The 15,217-nt window shown below is 43.7% G+C and overlaps 1 protein-coding gene across 1 annotated transcript in view; it reads left to right on the top strand.

Moving 5' to 3' along the window:
* Positions 1-15,217, top strand: part of SORCS3 (sortilin related VPS10 domain containing receptor 3) — a 694,652-nt gene that overhangs the window by 617,176 nt on the left and 62,259 nt on the right. The window contains exons 16-17 of the mRNA XM_077258082.1: positions 6,635-6,765; positions 9,697-9,810. Of these exons, the coding sequence (XP_077114197.1) occupies positions 6,635-6,765; positions 9,697-9,810 (245 nt within the window). The remainder of the gene's footprint in view (positions 1-6,634; positions 6,766-9,696; positions 9,811-15,217) is intronic.

Raw genomic sequence — 15,217 nt, 5'->3', positions numbered from 1 at the left:
ATGTTTCTTCTATGTTTTGTCAGTGTGTATTCACCACAAATGTAACAGAATGAGTCTGGATCGTTAAGACAACTTCTTCTTGATGAGTTCATGCTTTTCACTGGAAAACAGACAACAACATAAAGTTAGTGCAAAAATCAAGCTATGAACAAACTTTTAGAACACTAATTAACACAAAACTATATTGAGAACTGCTCAGTTCAAGTACTAATCCAAAGAAATTAATGAGATGATGCGTCGCATTTACCAACAAGTGCTATAAATAAGATACCAAAAATCTCAAAAACTTGAGCCAATCTGGCAAAACTGATGACATATTCAGAATCAGCACCCCAAAAATACCCTAAATTCATTAAAATATTTTGGACACCAGAAAAAAAATTTTTTTTGTTGACCTGTGTTATCTATCTATTATCTATCAGAAAATGAAAGTCTGACAATCCTGTGCTTTGTGGGTTTACGTCTCAAGCTTCCTAAACCACTGGACAATGAAATCTAGCCTTTCATACAGGGGCAGCACTGGAATGATCTAAGGCACGGGAGAAATCCGTCCTTCCCTCTTCCCTCCCTCACAATTTGTGGCTTGTTAACAAATGTGGAAAAGCAACTTCTTATTTCCGACTTGTTTGTCCTTTGATTGTGTTTAGATCCCTGTGGGAGCGGTGATGGGGACAATGCTCAGAGCTGTGACGTATTAGTCAGGACGCCTCTTCTAAATCTCTACTGTGAACTCGTCTCCATCAATACAATCGCACTTCATGGTTTAATGATTATTTTATGTTGAGTTTTTCACCCAGTTTATCAGATAAGTTTTAATCCTGCTCCCCCTCCTCTCTGACGGCGTGCTGTGCGACAGACAGGGAGAAGCTGCAGCTGCATCTCCCTCCTTCCCATCTACTATTCTCTGTATTACTGGAGATTTTCTTACACAGATTGTGTTTCTGAGTATTTATATGCAGAGAAGGTGCGAGGAGCAGATGCCAGGGGTTTACTACATGACCAGAAGGATAGGGACAATGTCACATCCCCCTCCAGGAGCTTCTCTCATCTCCTATGTACATCTATACACAGTAATATGAACATATAACGGCTCCGCTCTTGTGGGGAGAATTTCTACAAGATTTTGGAGGCATCTGTGAGAATTTTTGCTCCTTAATCCTGACGAGCATTTATGGGGTCAGACCCTGATATTGGGGGGAGGCACAATCTCCATTATAGCTGTTGGATGGGGCTGAGGTCCGGGCTCTGTGCGGCCGATCATGTTCTCCCCCCATGTCTGTACGGACCCTGTGCACTGGGCACAGTCATGGGGGGCAGATAAGGGTCTTCCCTAAACTGTTCCCACAAAGCTGAAGCTACAATTGTCCACAATGTCTTGTGGTGAAGGCTCCTCCATCAGACGCAGATAGAGAAGTGCGATCCATCACTGCACAGAACACGTCTCCTCCAGAGTCCAGTGGTGGCGGCTTTTCACCACTCCATCCAACACTTGGCATTGTGCTTGGTGATGTACGGCTGCATGCAGCTGCTCGGCCATGACGTTCCCGGCAGAGGGTGCAGTGTTTGTGCTGATACCAGAGGAGGCCTGGACTGAAGTTATGGGGTCAACAGAGCGGTGGTGACTTTTCTGTCCTCTGCTCCACATCACTCGGGCCCCCGATCTGTAACATTATGGGGTGTCCACTTATCAATAATATAACTCACAGGTGATGGGAAAGATCCAGGAGGAAGAAATGTCATGGACGCACTTGTTACCCCAGGGGTTCCTGTTACAGGACCACACTATCAGTGATCTGTGCACCACCGGCCAATCTGCCACGGTAGTATAGGCAGACGGCATGGTGGGGGGCTGGAGGTTATACACCAGGGATGGGGGGCCGGAGGTTATACACCAGGGATGGGGGACGGAGGTTATACACCAGGGATTGGGGACGGAGGTTATACACCAGGGATGGGGGGACGGAGGTTATACACCAGGGATGGGGGACGGAGGTTATATACCAGGGATGGGGGACGGAGGTTATACACCAGGGATGGGGGGCTGGAGGTTACAATGCTGGAAATGGGGCCAGATGTTAGACACCAGAGCGGGGGGCTGGATGGCGACACTGGGTGGCGAGGGGGTCGGAAGTTATACATTAGATGCAATGGAATTGTATGTTATACCATAGCGTCAATGGGACTGAAGGAAACATGGAAATCAATGATTAAGACCCTCGCCAGCGACTCTTCTCCATGCAGTATAGCTGCACCTCAGGGCCACGGCTGCCGGGCCAGGATTATACACGGCCCGTGGTAGATTGGGGCTTTTCTGTGGACTTTGCAATGAGAGTTGAACCTATAAATTTCACCTCTGAAAACAAGAAGCCACTTTCCTTCTCCAGGATCAGTCGTCTTGTAGCCTGTGGGGCAGCATTTAGCCCCTTTATCATTGATATTCCGCCTCGTTACGTCACCATTAATCATTATAGGCCCCTAAATGAGAAACAAACACAAGATATCGATTTGTATCCAATAACTGCATTTTTGCTTGCAGGAATTTTAAAAATAAATGTAATTCTGGCTTTTTCGATCTTCTGGGAAATGGAAGGTAAATGGCGCAATTAAGAGCACAATAAACAGAAGAGACCTAGAAATTCACACACAGATATAGAACTTAGTGCCATTAGGCCATAAGCCGAGCTCATAAGTGGAAAATGCCTTAATATAAGCACTCTGGTACTTATCCGAGTCTTGAGAAGGTCATTAAAGGAACGGAGAACAAATGGAGTCACTTTAAGGACCATTACATCCTGAGAGGTGCGGAGATAAGCTGTGCTGGAGAGAACATAGGGACAAAGTGATAACAGTGGGAGGGTAAGCCAGGAGAAAGGGGCTTCAGAGCAGAAATCAGACTGGGCCCTTCCACCAGAGTTCTGCAAACCCAGGACTGAAGTCTGATGGTTACAGATGAGTGAACCCATTTGCCAACATTCCAGTTTGTTACAAAGTTTCCCAAAAAATGTCAATTGTCAGAATCCAAAAATTTGAGGGACTTTGCAGAAATCTGCCTCCATTTTGCTGGATTCTTTTGCGGTCCATGAAGATATTGAAATATAAAACACACTTTCTACTCACTTTTTCTTTCAACTGTTCTTAATTTACCCTTCTCTGAAAAACAAGGGAAGACAGGAGCTGTGAGATCAGCTTCTATCACTTATACAGGGACCTTGTTAAATAACATTTGATAATAAAGAGTTGAAGGGTTTGTTCCAGTAATGCCCATAAATATAAGGAACAGTCATAAGGAATAATAATAATAATAATAGTCTTTATTTTTATATAGCGCTAACATATTCCCCAGCGCTTTACAGTTTGCATACATTATCATCGCTGTCCCCGATGGGGCTCACAATCTAAATATGTTTTAAATCACTGATAGTTTCCAAACAGCAGTTTATGGAAGTTTTCTCTGATGTAAAACTGATTGAAATGTTGCAAAAACAGTTGCACTAAAATTAGGAAATGTTTGGGGGTTTTACACCAGGTCTACCAAGCTTTTGAAAAATGACGTACATTTTGGAAAAAAATCTATTCCAGACTCTGCCGGAGTTACATTTTTCATGCTGAAAATACGCCAAATCCATAAAGAGGCGGCAAATTTTAATGAATTTGGTGCATCTTCCTCTTGCGCACTATTCATCAAGGGCAGCATGCAAAACGCCAAGTCCAGCACGCAAAATGCCAAGTCTGACATGCAAAACGCCACGTCCGGCACGCAAAAGACCAAGTCCGGCACGCAAAAGACCAAGTCCGGCACGCAAAAGACCAAGTCCGGCACGCAAAAGACCAAGTCCGGCACGCAAAAGACCAAGTCCGGCACGCAAAAGGCCAAGTCCGGCATGCAAAACGCCAAGTTCGGCATGCAAAACGCCAAGTCCGGCACGCAAAAGACCAAGTCCGGCACGCAAAAGACCAAGTCCGGCATGCAAAACGCCAAGTTCGGCATGCACAAGGCCAACTCCGGCATGCAAAATGCCAAGCCTGACATGCAAAACGCCATGTCTAGCATGCAAAACGCCACATCTGGCATGCAAAAGACCAAGTCCGGCACGCAAAATGCCAAGTCCGGCATGCAAAACGCCAAGTTCGGCATGCACAAGGCCAAGTCCAGCATGCACAAAGCCAAGTCCGGCACGCAGAAGCCCAAGTCCGGCATGCAAAACGTCAAGTTCGGCATGCAAAAGGCCAAGTCTGGATGGTTTGGGCTCACAGTGAACCAGAAATGTGCAGAATATCCTCTGTTTACACAGGAATGGCCATGTGTATACATAAGTAATAAGTCGTCCGTCCGTCCAGCTTTTCCCCGTGGTTTTATTCCCTGCAGAATATGCAGATTTTCCCTCACTGACTGCAGCGGTTCGCAGGATTAAAAACTCCTCATCTCCTGGCTGTAACCTAACCAAGAACGAGCGGCTCCATAATTATCCCTCAATTAAAAGCAGCGTAGGTGTTCTCCCCGAAGGAAGTTCGTTTATCTGTGTTGTATTGATTACGCCCACCTTCTCCTCGCACAGAAATGTTATTACAGCTGCCGAGGATTAAGATACTAAAATATTCATTTAACCTTTCATGATCAGATGCGCAGAACTGAACGCAAAACGAAAATCTCCTACTGTATCTTCCGAGACGCTTGTTTCCAACTAAAAGCTTAAGATTAAAAGGCTCCATGTCTGGAGATGTTACTGTCTGCGAAAGGCAAGGAGGGGTCCTCAAGATGTGTTATTTAATAATTATCTATTATTAATCTATTACCTATCTATTATGTGTCTATTATCTATCTATCTATCTATCTATCTATCTATCTATCTATCTATTATCTATGTATTATCTATCTATTATCTATGTATTATCTATCTCTATTATTAATAGATTACCTATCTATTATGTCTCTATTATCTATCTATTATCTATCTATCTATCTATCTATCTATCTATCTATCTATCTATCTATTATCTATCTTCTATCTATTATTTATCTATTATCTATCTATTATCTATCTATCTATTATATATTATCTTTCTAGTATCTATCTATGTATTATCTATCTATCTATTATATATATATTATCTATCTATCTATTATCCATCTATTATTTATCTACTATCTATCTATCTATCTATCTATCTATCTATTATCTATCTATCAATATATCTATCTGTTATCTATCTATTTATTTATCTATTATATATATATATATATATATATATATATATATATATATATATATATATATTATCTGTCTGTCTGTCTGTCTATGAGAAAAAGAAAGTCTACTAATCCTCTGCTCTGTGGGATCATGCCCCAAGGTCCTTGAACCACTGGACAATAAAATTTAAAGTTTCATACAGAACTGAGGCATGGAATAAATCCAGTGTCTTTAGAATGTTGCCTCTTTTTTAGGAACTTCCTTCCTTCCTCATTCCCTCATTTCTTCCCTCCCTTCCTCCTTTCTCCCTCTCTTTCTCCTCTCCCTTCCTCTTTGGATACTCTTCTTCCATCCATTCCTTCCTCCCTCCCTTGTTTCCCTCCCTCGTCTTTCTCTTCCTTTCTTCCTTTCCTCCTCCCTCCCTTCCTTCTTCCCTCACTTTCCTCTCTCCCTCCTTCCATTCCTTCCTTCCTCCCTCCCTTCTTGCCTCCCTTCCCTCCCCTCTCCTGTCTCTCCTCCCTCCCTTCCTTCTCTCCCTTCCTCCCCTCTTTCCCTTTCTTCCTTTCTCCTCCCCTCCCTCTCTTCCTTCTTCCCTCCCTTCCTTCTCTCCCTCCATCCTTTCATTCCTTTTTCCTCCCTTCTTTCCCTCCCTCCCTTCCTTCCTTCCTCCCCTCCTTCCTTTCCTCCTTCCTTCCCCTCTTTCCTTCCCTTCTTTCCTTCCTACATCCCTTCACGCCCCCTCTCTTCCTTTCCTCTGACTGCTGCTTACCCACCTCGATCGTCCTCAGAACGGCCCGGCCAGTGGTTCTGTCCCCTTGCAGACATATTGTGGCCTTCACTGACTTTCTCTTCCTCCTGCCGGCCTCCATTTCTGTGCAGTGCACATCGCACAGGACGCATTACTGGACATGGACTATCAGCACATAGACAAGAGCACTGAACATAGGTCCATTCGAGAGCACACACGGCATATAGAAACCAATAGAACAATGCAAAATCATAGGGGCAGCATGCATGCAAATTAGCTCTCCTCCAGAAGGAAGACGGCTGACTCTCCAGTGCCCCTGATTGGAGGCAGTTACCCTATAAGTCAATGTTTGACCCTTCAATAAACACTGTGACATCACTTTATTTAGAGAGACCAGTGTTGTCTTCAAAAAGAATAAAAACCCATCGGACAATTGTCTTGTGGAAGCAATAGTTCCCCCTAGACCTCTGCCAGAGGCTTCTCACCCAGCTGATGAGAGGGAAGAGCCAACAACCGCTTTCATTATGGCGGAGACAATGGCTTGTGCTCATGTATAGAACAGCTGCCACCAATAGGTGGCGCAGGAGATACACTTTTCTTCCTCCTGGAGGAGAGTTAATTTGCATACCAATTTCCCACGAAGCATTGCCTGGCATTCTCGTTCCTCATCGGTGACATTTCATCCTCTACTTTTTAGAGAGATTTTTGTGTGATGGGAGAGAGGAAAACGTATCGAAAGAGGAGACCTGGATCCAAGTGTCTGCTGGGAAAGGACTACCTGCGGACGATCACCGAGCCCTGCCTCTGCTCACATTGGGACTTTGAGTGGTGAGTAATTACATTAAGTAAGTAGTCTGATCATTAGTTCTGGGAATTGCCCTAGGTGATGAAAGGGTTAATTGCGATCTTCATTTTACATCTGCTCTACACATTGGGTTGCAAATTTTTTTAATTTTCCTCCTTCAAGAGATGCAGAAAAGTTCTGCTGGTTTCCTGTTAGTTCTCAGACTGCAAGACTTTACACAGAGGCAGCGCCAGAAGCAGTATCAGGGTTCAACCAGTGCGTAACACCCACAGCAGATGCATGGCGAATGTCTGCACTGCCTGTATTCCTCTTCAATCCGTCAGCGATCGCTCATCTGCACTGCGCCATTGAATAACATGGGTGCTTGTGCACTGAAAACAACCCATAGATGCAGCTGTCAGTCATGGAAAATGGGGGAGGGTGTAACATCCAGAGCACGTGGACCCCCTGCTGCATGACTGCGAGGTATCAATTGCTTTATCATGGCAGGTGGGGAGGCGGCCCACCGAGGGCTACTGTCTGCCATGTTTGTACAACTATGTTTGGACATCATGGGAGACAGGTAATATTGCAATATTGCAATGTATTGTACAAGCGATCAAGTGATTTTAAGACTAATAAAAAAATTTGAAAAAAAATGTTTTTAAAATAAAAAATACATAAAAGTTGCCATCATTCACTCCATCACTGAAATATAATCTATTTAGTAAATAAAATCTATTTCACAGAAATAATAAAATTAATAAAATATCATAATAATTATCCTCTATGGTGGACGCCGAAACAAAAATATCAAAATGGTAGAACTGCTGTTGTTTTTTTTTATTCACCTACTTAAAAAAATAGAATATAAAAAAAGATTTGAAAGTTGTACGGACCCCAAGATGGTAATAATACAATGTTACAACTTGTAATAATAAATAATATAAATAATAATACATAAATAATAATAACAATAATAACAAATAATATAAATTATAATAAATAAATAACAAAATAATAATAATATTAAATAAGCCTTGATACAACTCTATCAACCGAATATAAAGGGTTGTAGCTCTTGGAAGGTGAGAAGGAAAAATGCAAAAAAAAAGCAAAGAGGGGCCCAATGGGGGTCGGCATAAACCTGGAGCCGGCGCTGGATTCTCACCCCAGTGCATTGGGGTAACATATGGTTACAAGTTCGGTAGGTGCAATAATAAGTATCACTCACAGGTGATCGTTCTGCAGGACGTCGGCCATTCGTCCGCTTTGGGTAAGGGCACTGATACTGCCAATCATTGGGGAGATGGTCTCTCATACAAAGACCCCCAGACATTGATGGCAATCACACCTCTAAGACCCCCTATAAATACATGACCTACAACAATGTGAAGTCCTGGAACCCCGCAGTCTTCATCTTTCCTCTCCCTTTAAGACCCGGGGAACGCTGTCGGCTTTAATACACATTTAATAGCCGCTAATGAACACGAGTCGGTCCTGGAGGGGAGACGGAAACGTTGTTTTTAATTTTGTGAATTATTAATGTGAGCCTTTGGTTCCGTAAAGCAGAGCGAGTGAAGAGTTTTTAATCAGCGTGTCGCCCCCAGGCGCGTCTTATGATGAGAAGCTAAGAAAGCGTTCGCAGACATTTAATGTAAAGACTGGAAAAAAAATAAAAAAACTGATTGAACTTTTGGGTCTGGGTAGAATCTGCAGCCGCTCTGGTGATCTGCGGGAAAATCATTCTTAGAAGGGAGCCAGGAAAGAGGAAAGTCCACACAAGTAAGGGGGCATAGACCACCTGGCCTGTGGAGTATGGACATTTATACTCCGGGGTGTGGGCACTTTTGCAATGACTCCTTCCATCAAAGTTTGGATACATTTGAGCTATTATTTTCATTTCCACCAACATGTAACAAGTCCCTGGTGGCCTAGGGCAGTGAAAGGGGTTTGGAAAACCTCATCCCCCCCAGCTACAGTTTGTTTTAATAAAATAAACAGTACTTTATTCACCCTCCTCAGGTCCGACTCAGAGTCTCCACCACTGCTCTTCCTGATGACGCTGCAGCCAATCAGTGAGCTAAGTTAACGGCACAAGCCGCTCAGAGCAACTGAGCTCCTTCATTACTGTCAACGTGACATCTGAACTGCAGACAGTAGCAGACACTGGGAACAGCAGCGGAGACTCAGTGTTGGATCTGGGGAGGGTGAGTAAGGTCATTATTGATTTTTTTTTTTTTAAACAAGCTGTAGTCGTGGGAAAAGGGTTTTTTCATAACCATAAAACCTCTTTAAAGGGAATCTGTCAGCAGGTTTTTGCCACCTAATCTGAGAGCAGGATGATGTAGGGGTAGAGACCCTGATTCCAGTGATGAGTCACTTACTGGGTTACTCGCTGCAGTTTTGATAAAATCACAGTTTTATCAGCAGGAGATTATCACTAGAGGACTAGTTTGCAAAATTAACACAAATCTGGTGAATCCGAATTTTTTTTTTTAAATTTTAAAGTGATTTTTTTTCCCCATCGGAGTAAATCGCTCATCTCTATTTGTTGGTCTCCGGTCTCCTACAGGCATTTATTAAGTTGGATTAAATGTAGGGAATAAAAAAGTGTAACAAAAGTTCTTAATTCTTTCATTTGCCTCCACTGATGATGCAGTAAATTCTTTTCATCCAAGGATGTGAAAAATCTGATAATTTGGGATTAATTTCAGATGCAGAAATGTAATACAATGTGGAATTTCACAAGTCTGGTGACAGTGAGGACATTTCTTGGGCGCTTTTCTATGATTACTGCCCAATAATCCGGAATATTTAATAATCTGGCACCTACTTCTAGATATGATGATGTATTAAACTTTTGCAACAAATATTCAGAAATGTTGAATTTCCGAATTAGTTTTTTTTTCCTGCTAGAGGACATGATACAAGTGTGTAGGAGCCAATTGTAATTTCTTTATTCCCATTGTCAGTGACTACGGCTATGAGCGACAAGGGAAGAACCAGTGCACCCCGGCCTTCTGGTACAACCCGGCGTCCATCTCCAAGGAGTGCAGCCAGGGGCAGAGCTACCTGAAGAGCAGCGGGTGAGATCCACATGTATCTCTGACATAGAAAATCATCAACACCTAGAAGTGTTACAATACATCAGATTCATTCACCTTATTACTATTTGTTTTTATTTTATTATTGATTTAAGCAGAGCAGAAAAAAATGTCTTGTGTGATGGAATGATGGAAACCATCAGCAAGCTGGTACTGATGGACTGGGTGTTTGTTCTTTATTTAGTACTTTAGACGTTTCATTGTATCATGTAATAAATACACTGCCGGTCTGATTAGATACAACCAACATTACACCTCCTGAAGGATCGTTAAAAGGTGATTTCACAAAGCCCTTGTCCATGGACCGTACTGGGATCAGAACCCCGGGGCCGACCGTCGAGTCCCCAGAACTGGGCTACATGCCTGATACTGATGGTAACAAGCTCTCGGGCCGGTTATTCCGATTCTAGGGCGGCGCAGGGACAAGGACCGTGAGAATCTGACCTTAATCATGAGGATTAGTGTATGGGCCGTGCCATCGTTACCCCTGATACATTCTCATTTATTATTTATGGTAGAAACAGAAATGTGTAAATATAGATTCAACTTACGGTATGTGGTGAAATCACAGTTTCCTTTTACCGTAAATAGCAGTGACTTTTTTATATTGCATGATACCAAAATTGTTCAGTTTTGGATGGAATGGCCACTAGGAGCACAAAGCTGCTTGTCTATGGTTTCCATTTATTAACAGTTGTATTCTACTGGGAAACGAAAGTGTTTAGGCCTTCTGATATCATTTGTGGCAAATAGAAGAAATCTTTTTTGCGTTTATTTGTGATGATGATTCTCCTTCTTATTATTATTATCATTAATAAAGTCATAATCATTTAATCAAAACATTGTTAATCTTTTGAGTTCCATACTATTCTGACTCATGGATATGTAGAACGCAGTGGTGCCTGGATAGGCCTTTCTTTTGGGCGCTTCCGTATTGACCTGTACTCACGTTCATACCGATTTATCAGATAGCTTAACTCAGCCACGATCTCATGTAAGAAGACTCCAGGAAAAGAGGATTGCTTTAACCGAAATTCTTGTATTATGATGAAAGTAGCAGGTAAAAAGGAATATTCAACAGAGGACATGTAATAGGATGCATACAGATATGGGGATGATGACAAAATGGAGAATAAGGGCGTGAACAAACATACATCACAGGACTACAGTGAGAGAGTTGGGACAAAATAAAGGGAAAGGCAAACTTCTGCCTAGAAAGAAAGGATGGAACACAAACAATGCAAACATTAAATGATTTCTCAAGTCGTGGGACATGACACTCCCCGTCTGAAATCCTTGGATTTCACGATGTCCGTAATTTTTCGAAGTCGTTCGAACCTGAAAAAACAAGAGGAAGAAAACATGCATGCAATAATAAACATAAAAGATTTTTAAGTCCAACTCGTTGTTGTTGACCCGTAGATCACACCGAAAGATAAGTTCAAGTATATAAAACCCATCTTCAGATTGGGGAAGCCGCAAACATGCAAACTCTTCCACCAACCCAGAATCCAATGGGAATGTTAAAGGTTCAATCCAATGGAAAATGTCAACATTCAATAAACTGGGGGATGAGGAGGAATGCTCCCCGCCGTGAACAACGTCCAGGAGCATGTTCAGTTCATGTGATGTCCTCCTTTCGTAGAAGCAGCACGAGTTCAGTGACCGGGCGGAAGAAGGTTCGGGTAGAGCCCCCTTTTGTCACCTTAACTTCTACCTTACGAGTCTTTCCGTCCTCACCGGGTAGGACTTTGGTGATAAGTCCCATTGGCCAGTCATTACGATGAGCCTCTTTGTCCTTTAAGAGAACAAGGTCTCCTTCTTGGAGATTGGGACTGGGCGTCTGCCATTTGTGACGGTTTTGAAGCAAGTGTAAATATTCGGTCTTCCAGCGATGCCAAAACACATTAGCCAGGTGTTGAACTTGTCTCCACTGACGTTTGTAAATGTCCTTGTTATCGAAATTCCCAGGTGGGACTGTAGCGGCTCCAATCTTCTGTGTAAGGAGTGTAGCTGGAGTAAGTATCGTTGGAGCATCGGGGTCGGATGATACTGGAACCAAAGGTCTAGCATTTATTATGGCTGACACTTCTGCGAGGAAGGTGACCAGAACTTCATGAGTAAGGGGAAGTTTATGGTCCAGCAACATGGAGTCAAGGATCCTTCGTGCAACACCAATCATGCGTTCCCAAGATCCACCCATGTGTGAAGAGTGTGGAGGGTTGAATACCCAAGTGCATCCATTGTCGGACAAGAAGTTGTCAAACTGCAGTTCCTTGCAGGCTCCTACAAAGTTTGTGCCGCAGTCGGACCGGAGTTGCTTAGCAGGTCCCCGGATGGAAAAGAATCTTCTTAGGGCATTGATGAAGCTGGAGGTATCCATGGATTCAATAACCTCGATGTGAACTGCACGGATACTGAGACAGGTGAATAGGACAGCCCACCGCTTACTGTTCGCGGCTCCTCCACGGGTTTTCCTGGTAACAACCGACCATGGTCCGAAGACATCTACACCAACATATGAGAACGGTTGGTCCATGCTCAGTCGATCTGCTGGGAGGTTCGCCATTTGTTGTTGTTGGTGTTTTCCTCGTAACCTTCGACACTTGACACATCTATGGAGAACTGAGGAAACGCATCTCTTCATTCCCATGATCCACAAGCCAGCAGACCTGATGGCACCTTCAGTAAGATGTCTGCCTTGGTGCTGTACTCGTTCGTGATAGTGCCGAATCAACAGAGTAGTGACGTGATGTCGACCTGGAATGATGATAGGGTTCTGCTCCTTATCGTATAGGTCTGATTTACTTAAACGTCCTCCCACTCTTAGAAACTTGAGATGATCGACTACTGGATTCAAGTCGAGTAGAGTGCTGTTTTTGGACACGCTGACTCCCTTGGTAATACTGCCAATCTCATGTGAATATTCTTCTTGTTGCACACACCTGATGATAACTTGTTCGGCATGGTCTATGTCGTCGGCAGTAAGACGACTCTTACACACGTGCCAACCATGGCACCCTGAGGGCTTGTCCTTTGTAAAACAGCGAGCAATGTGAATGAGACGAGCTACAGTTCGTACAACGGAGGACCAGCTTGAAAAGCGTTCAAAACGATGAGACTTCAAACCTTGCCTAGATGTCATTGAAGTATAGTGAGCAGAGATAGTTTGTCTTATCTCCTTGTCAGATTCTGGTTCCACCAGCTCATAAGCATTTTTGGTGTTGTTCGCACAGAAATCTTCGTACAGGAGACTGGGAGGCGTTAACCACATGTTGTCATCAAGCTTAGAAGCAGCTGCGAGTCTTGTACCTCGGTCGGCTGGGTTTAAATCGGTGGAGATGTGATGCCACTGCTCAGGGGTAGAAAAACTTCTGATGCGCTCTACTCTGTTGCTCACATATGTATAGAACTGCTTTGTTTGGTTGTGAATGTACCCGAGTACCACCCTGCTGTCAGTGTAGAAGGTAAAGGAATCAATTGTAATGTCCATTTCGTCTTGTACAACTTCAGCAATTTCTACTGCCAATACCGCAGCGCAAAGCTCGAGTCTGGGAACAGAGTGTGCAGGCTTTGGAGTTAATTTGGCTTTACCCAGGATGAAACCACAGTGTACCTTGTTAGCTCCTAAGGTCATCAGATAAGCTACTGCGGCTATGGCTTCTGTAGATGCGTCAGAGAAAATATGGACTTCTCTTCTGATTGCAGTCGAAGGTGATCTTGGAGAATAACAACGTGGGACTTGGAGTTGCTCTAAGAATTTCAGAGACTTCTTCCACGCCTCCCACCTTTGCTGTTTCTGAGTTGGGAGCGGGGTGTCCCAATCCGTGTTCTCGGCCGTAAGCTGTCTTAACAGTATCTTGCCTTGAATAGTGATGGGTGCTACAAACCCGAGAGGATCATAGATGCTATTTATGACAGATAGGACTCCTCGTTTGGTAAAGGGTTTGTCATAGGGTGACACTTGGAAAGTGAAGGTGTCCCGTTTGATATCCCACAGTAGACCAAGGCTGCGCTGTGTTGGAGGAACATCGGAACCCAAGTTGAGGTCCTTTAGGTTTGTGGCATGATCCTCAGATGGAAACGCGTTCATTACCTCTTGACTGTTAGAGATAATCTTGTGGAGTCTGAGGTTTGATGTGGATAGCATTTCCTGTGTTCTGGAGAGTAGGTCAATTGCATCTTCGCTTGTGGGCAAGGACTTGAGCCCATCGTCCACGTAGAAGTTCTTCTCTACAAATTGCCGAGCATCGGAACCGTACTCTCTCTCACCTTCCTGGGCTGTCCGTCTCAGTCCATAGATCGCCACAGCAGGTGAGGGACTGTTGCCGAAGACATGGACCTTCATCCGGTAGTCTATGACCTGATTGTTGACGTTGTTGTCCTTGTGCCATAGGAACCTAAGATAGTTTCTGTTGTCTTCTTTCACAATGAAGCAATGAAACATCTGCTGAATGTCGGCCATTATGGCAACAGGTTCTTGTCTGAAGCGGATCAATACTCCAAGGAGGCTGTTGTTCAGGTTGGGCCCAGTTAGGAGCAGGTTATTGAGAGAGAGGCCTTCAAACTGAGCACTGGAGTCAAACACCACTCTGATCTGATTAGGTTTGCGAGGGTGATAGACACCAAAGGATGGAAGATACCAACATTCTTCTCCCTCCCTCAGTGGTGGCGCAGGTTCAGCATGATTTCTGTCAAAGATGTTCTGCATAAAGTCAATGAAATGCTTCTCCATCTCTGGTTTCCTCTTTAGGGTACGCTTTAAGGATGAGAACCTTGCAGTTGCTTGCTGCAGGTTGTTCGGCAACCTCACTCTTGGGAAACGAAAGGGTAAAGGAGCTACCCAACTGTTGGAGTCGTCTTGAACAAATTCTTTATCCATAACCTTTATAAATTCTTTATCTTCCCTTGTGGGTGCCAACTTGTTGTCATTACTTGTGGAATCGAACACTGATGACCCGAGGTTTTCTTCCCAGGACTGGAGTGTGTTCATGTTGTTGAAGGATTCCTGTTGCCACTTGGTGTTGCTCACTTTCTCTTTCACCCAGTAGTGATGTGGGCATGGTTGGAAATGGGTGCTGCGACCATTTGACAAAATGTGTGTCTTGTAAGAGGAGATGTTGTTAGGTCTCTTCATCTTGTGTATGCAAACATTGCCTATGATTACCCAGCCTAGATCTAAACGTTGGGCAAATGGTGCATCGTGTGGTCCATTAATTTGCTGACGCACCTTGTGCAGCCGGAGGATGTCTCTGCCTAGCAGAATCAGGATATCTGCACTGTTGTTGAGGGCTGGTATCTTGTTTGCTATCCCCTTGAGATGTTGGTGATGAAGAGCAGCCTCTGGCGTTGGGATCTCTTCTCGATTGGATGGAATCTGGTTGCACTC

The sequence above is a fragment of the Ranitomeya variabilis genome, chromosome 4 (genome assembly GCF_051348905.1).
Source record: "Ranitomeya variabilis isolate aRanVar5 chromosome 4, aRanVar5.hap1, whole genome shotgun sequence".
Classification (NCBI taxonomy): domain Eukaryota; kingdom Metazoa; phylum Chordata; class Amphibia; order Anura; family Dendrobatidae; genus Ranitomeya; species Ranitomeya variabilis.
Note: the sequence above shows the minus strand (reverse complement) of the source record. Positions and strands in the feature narration are given on the sequence as shown.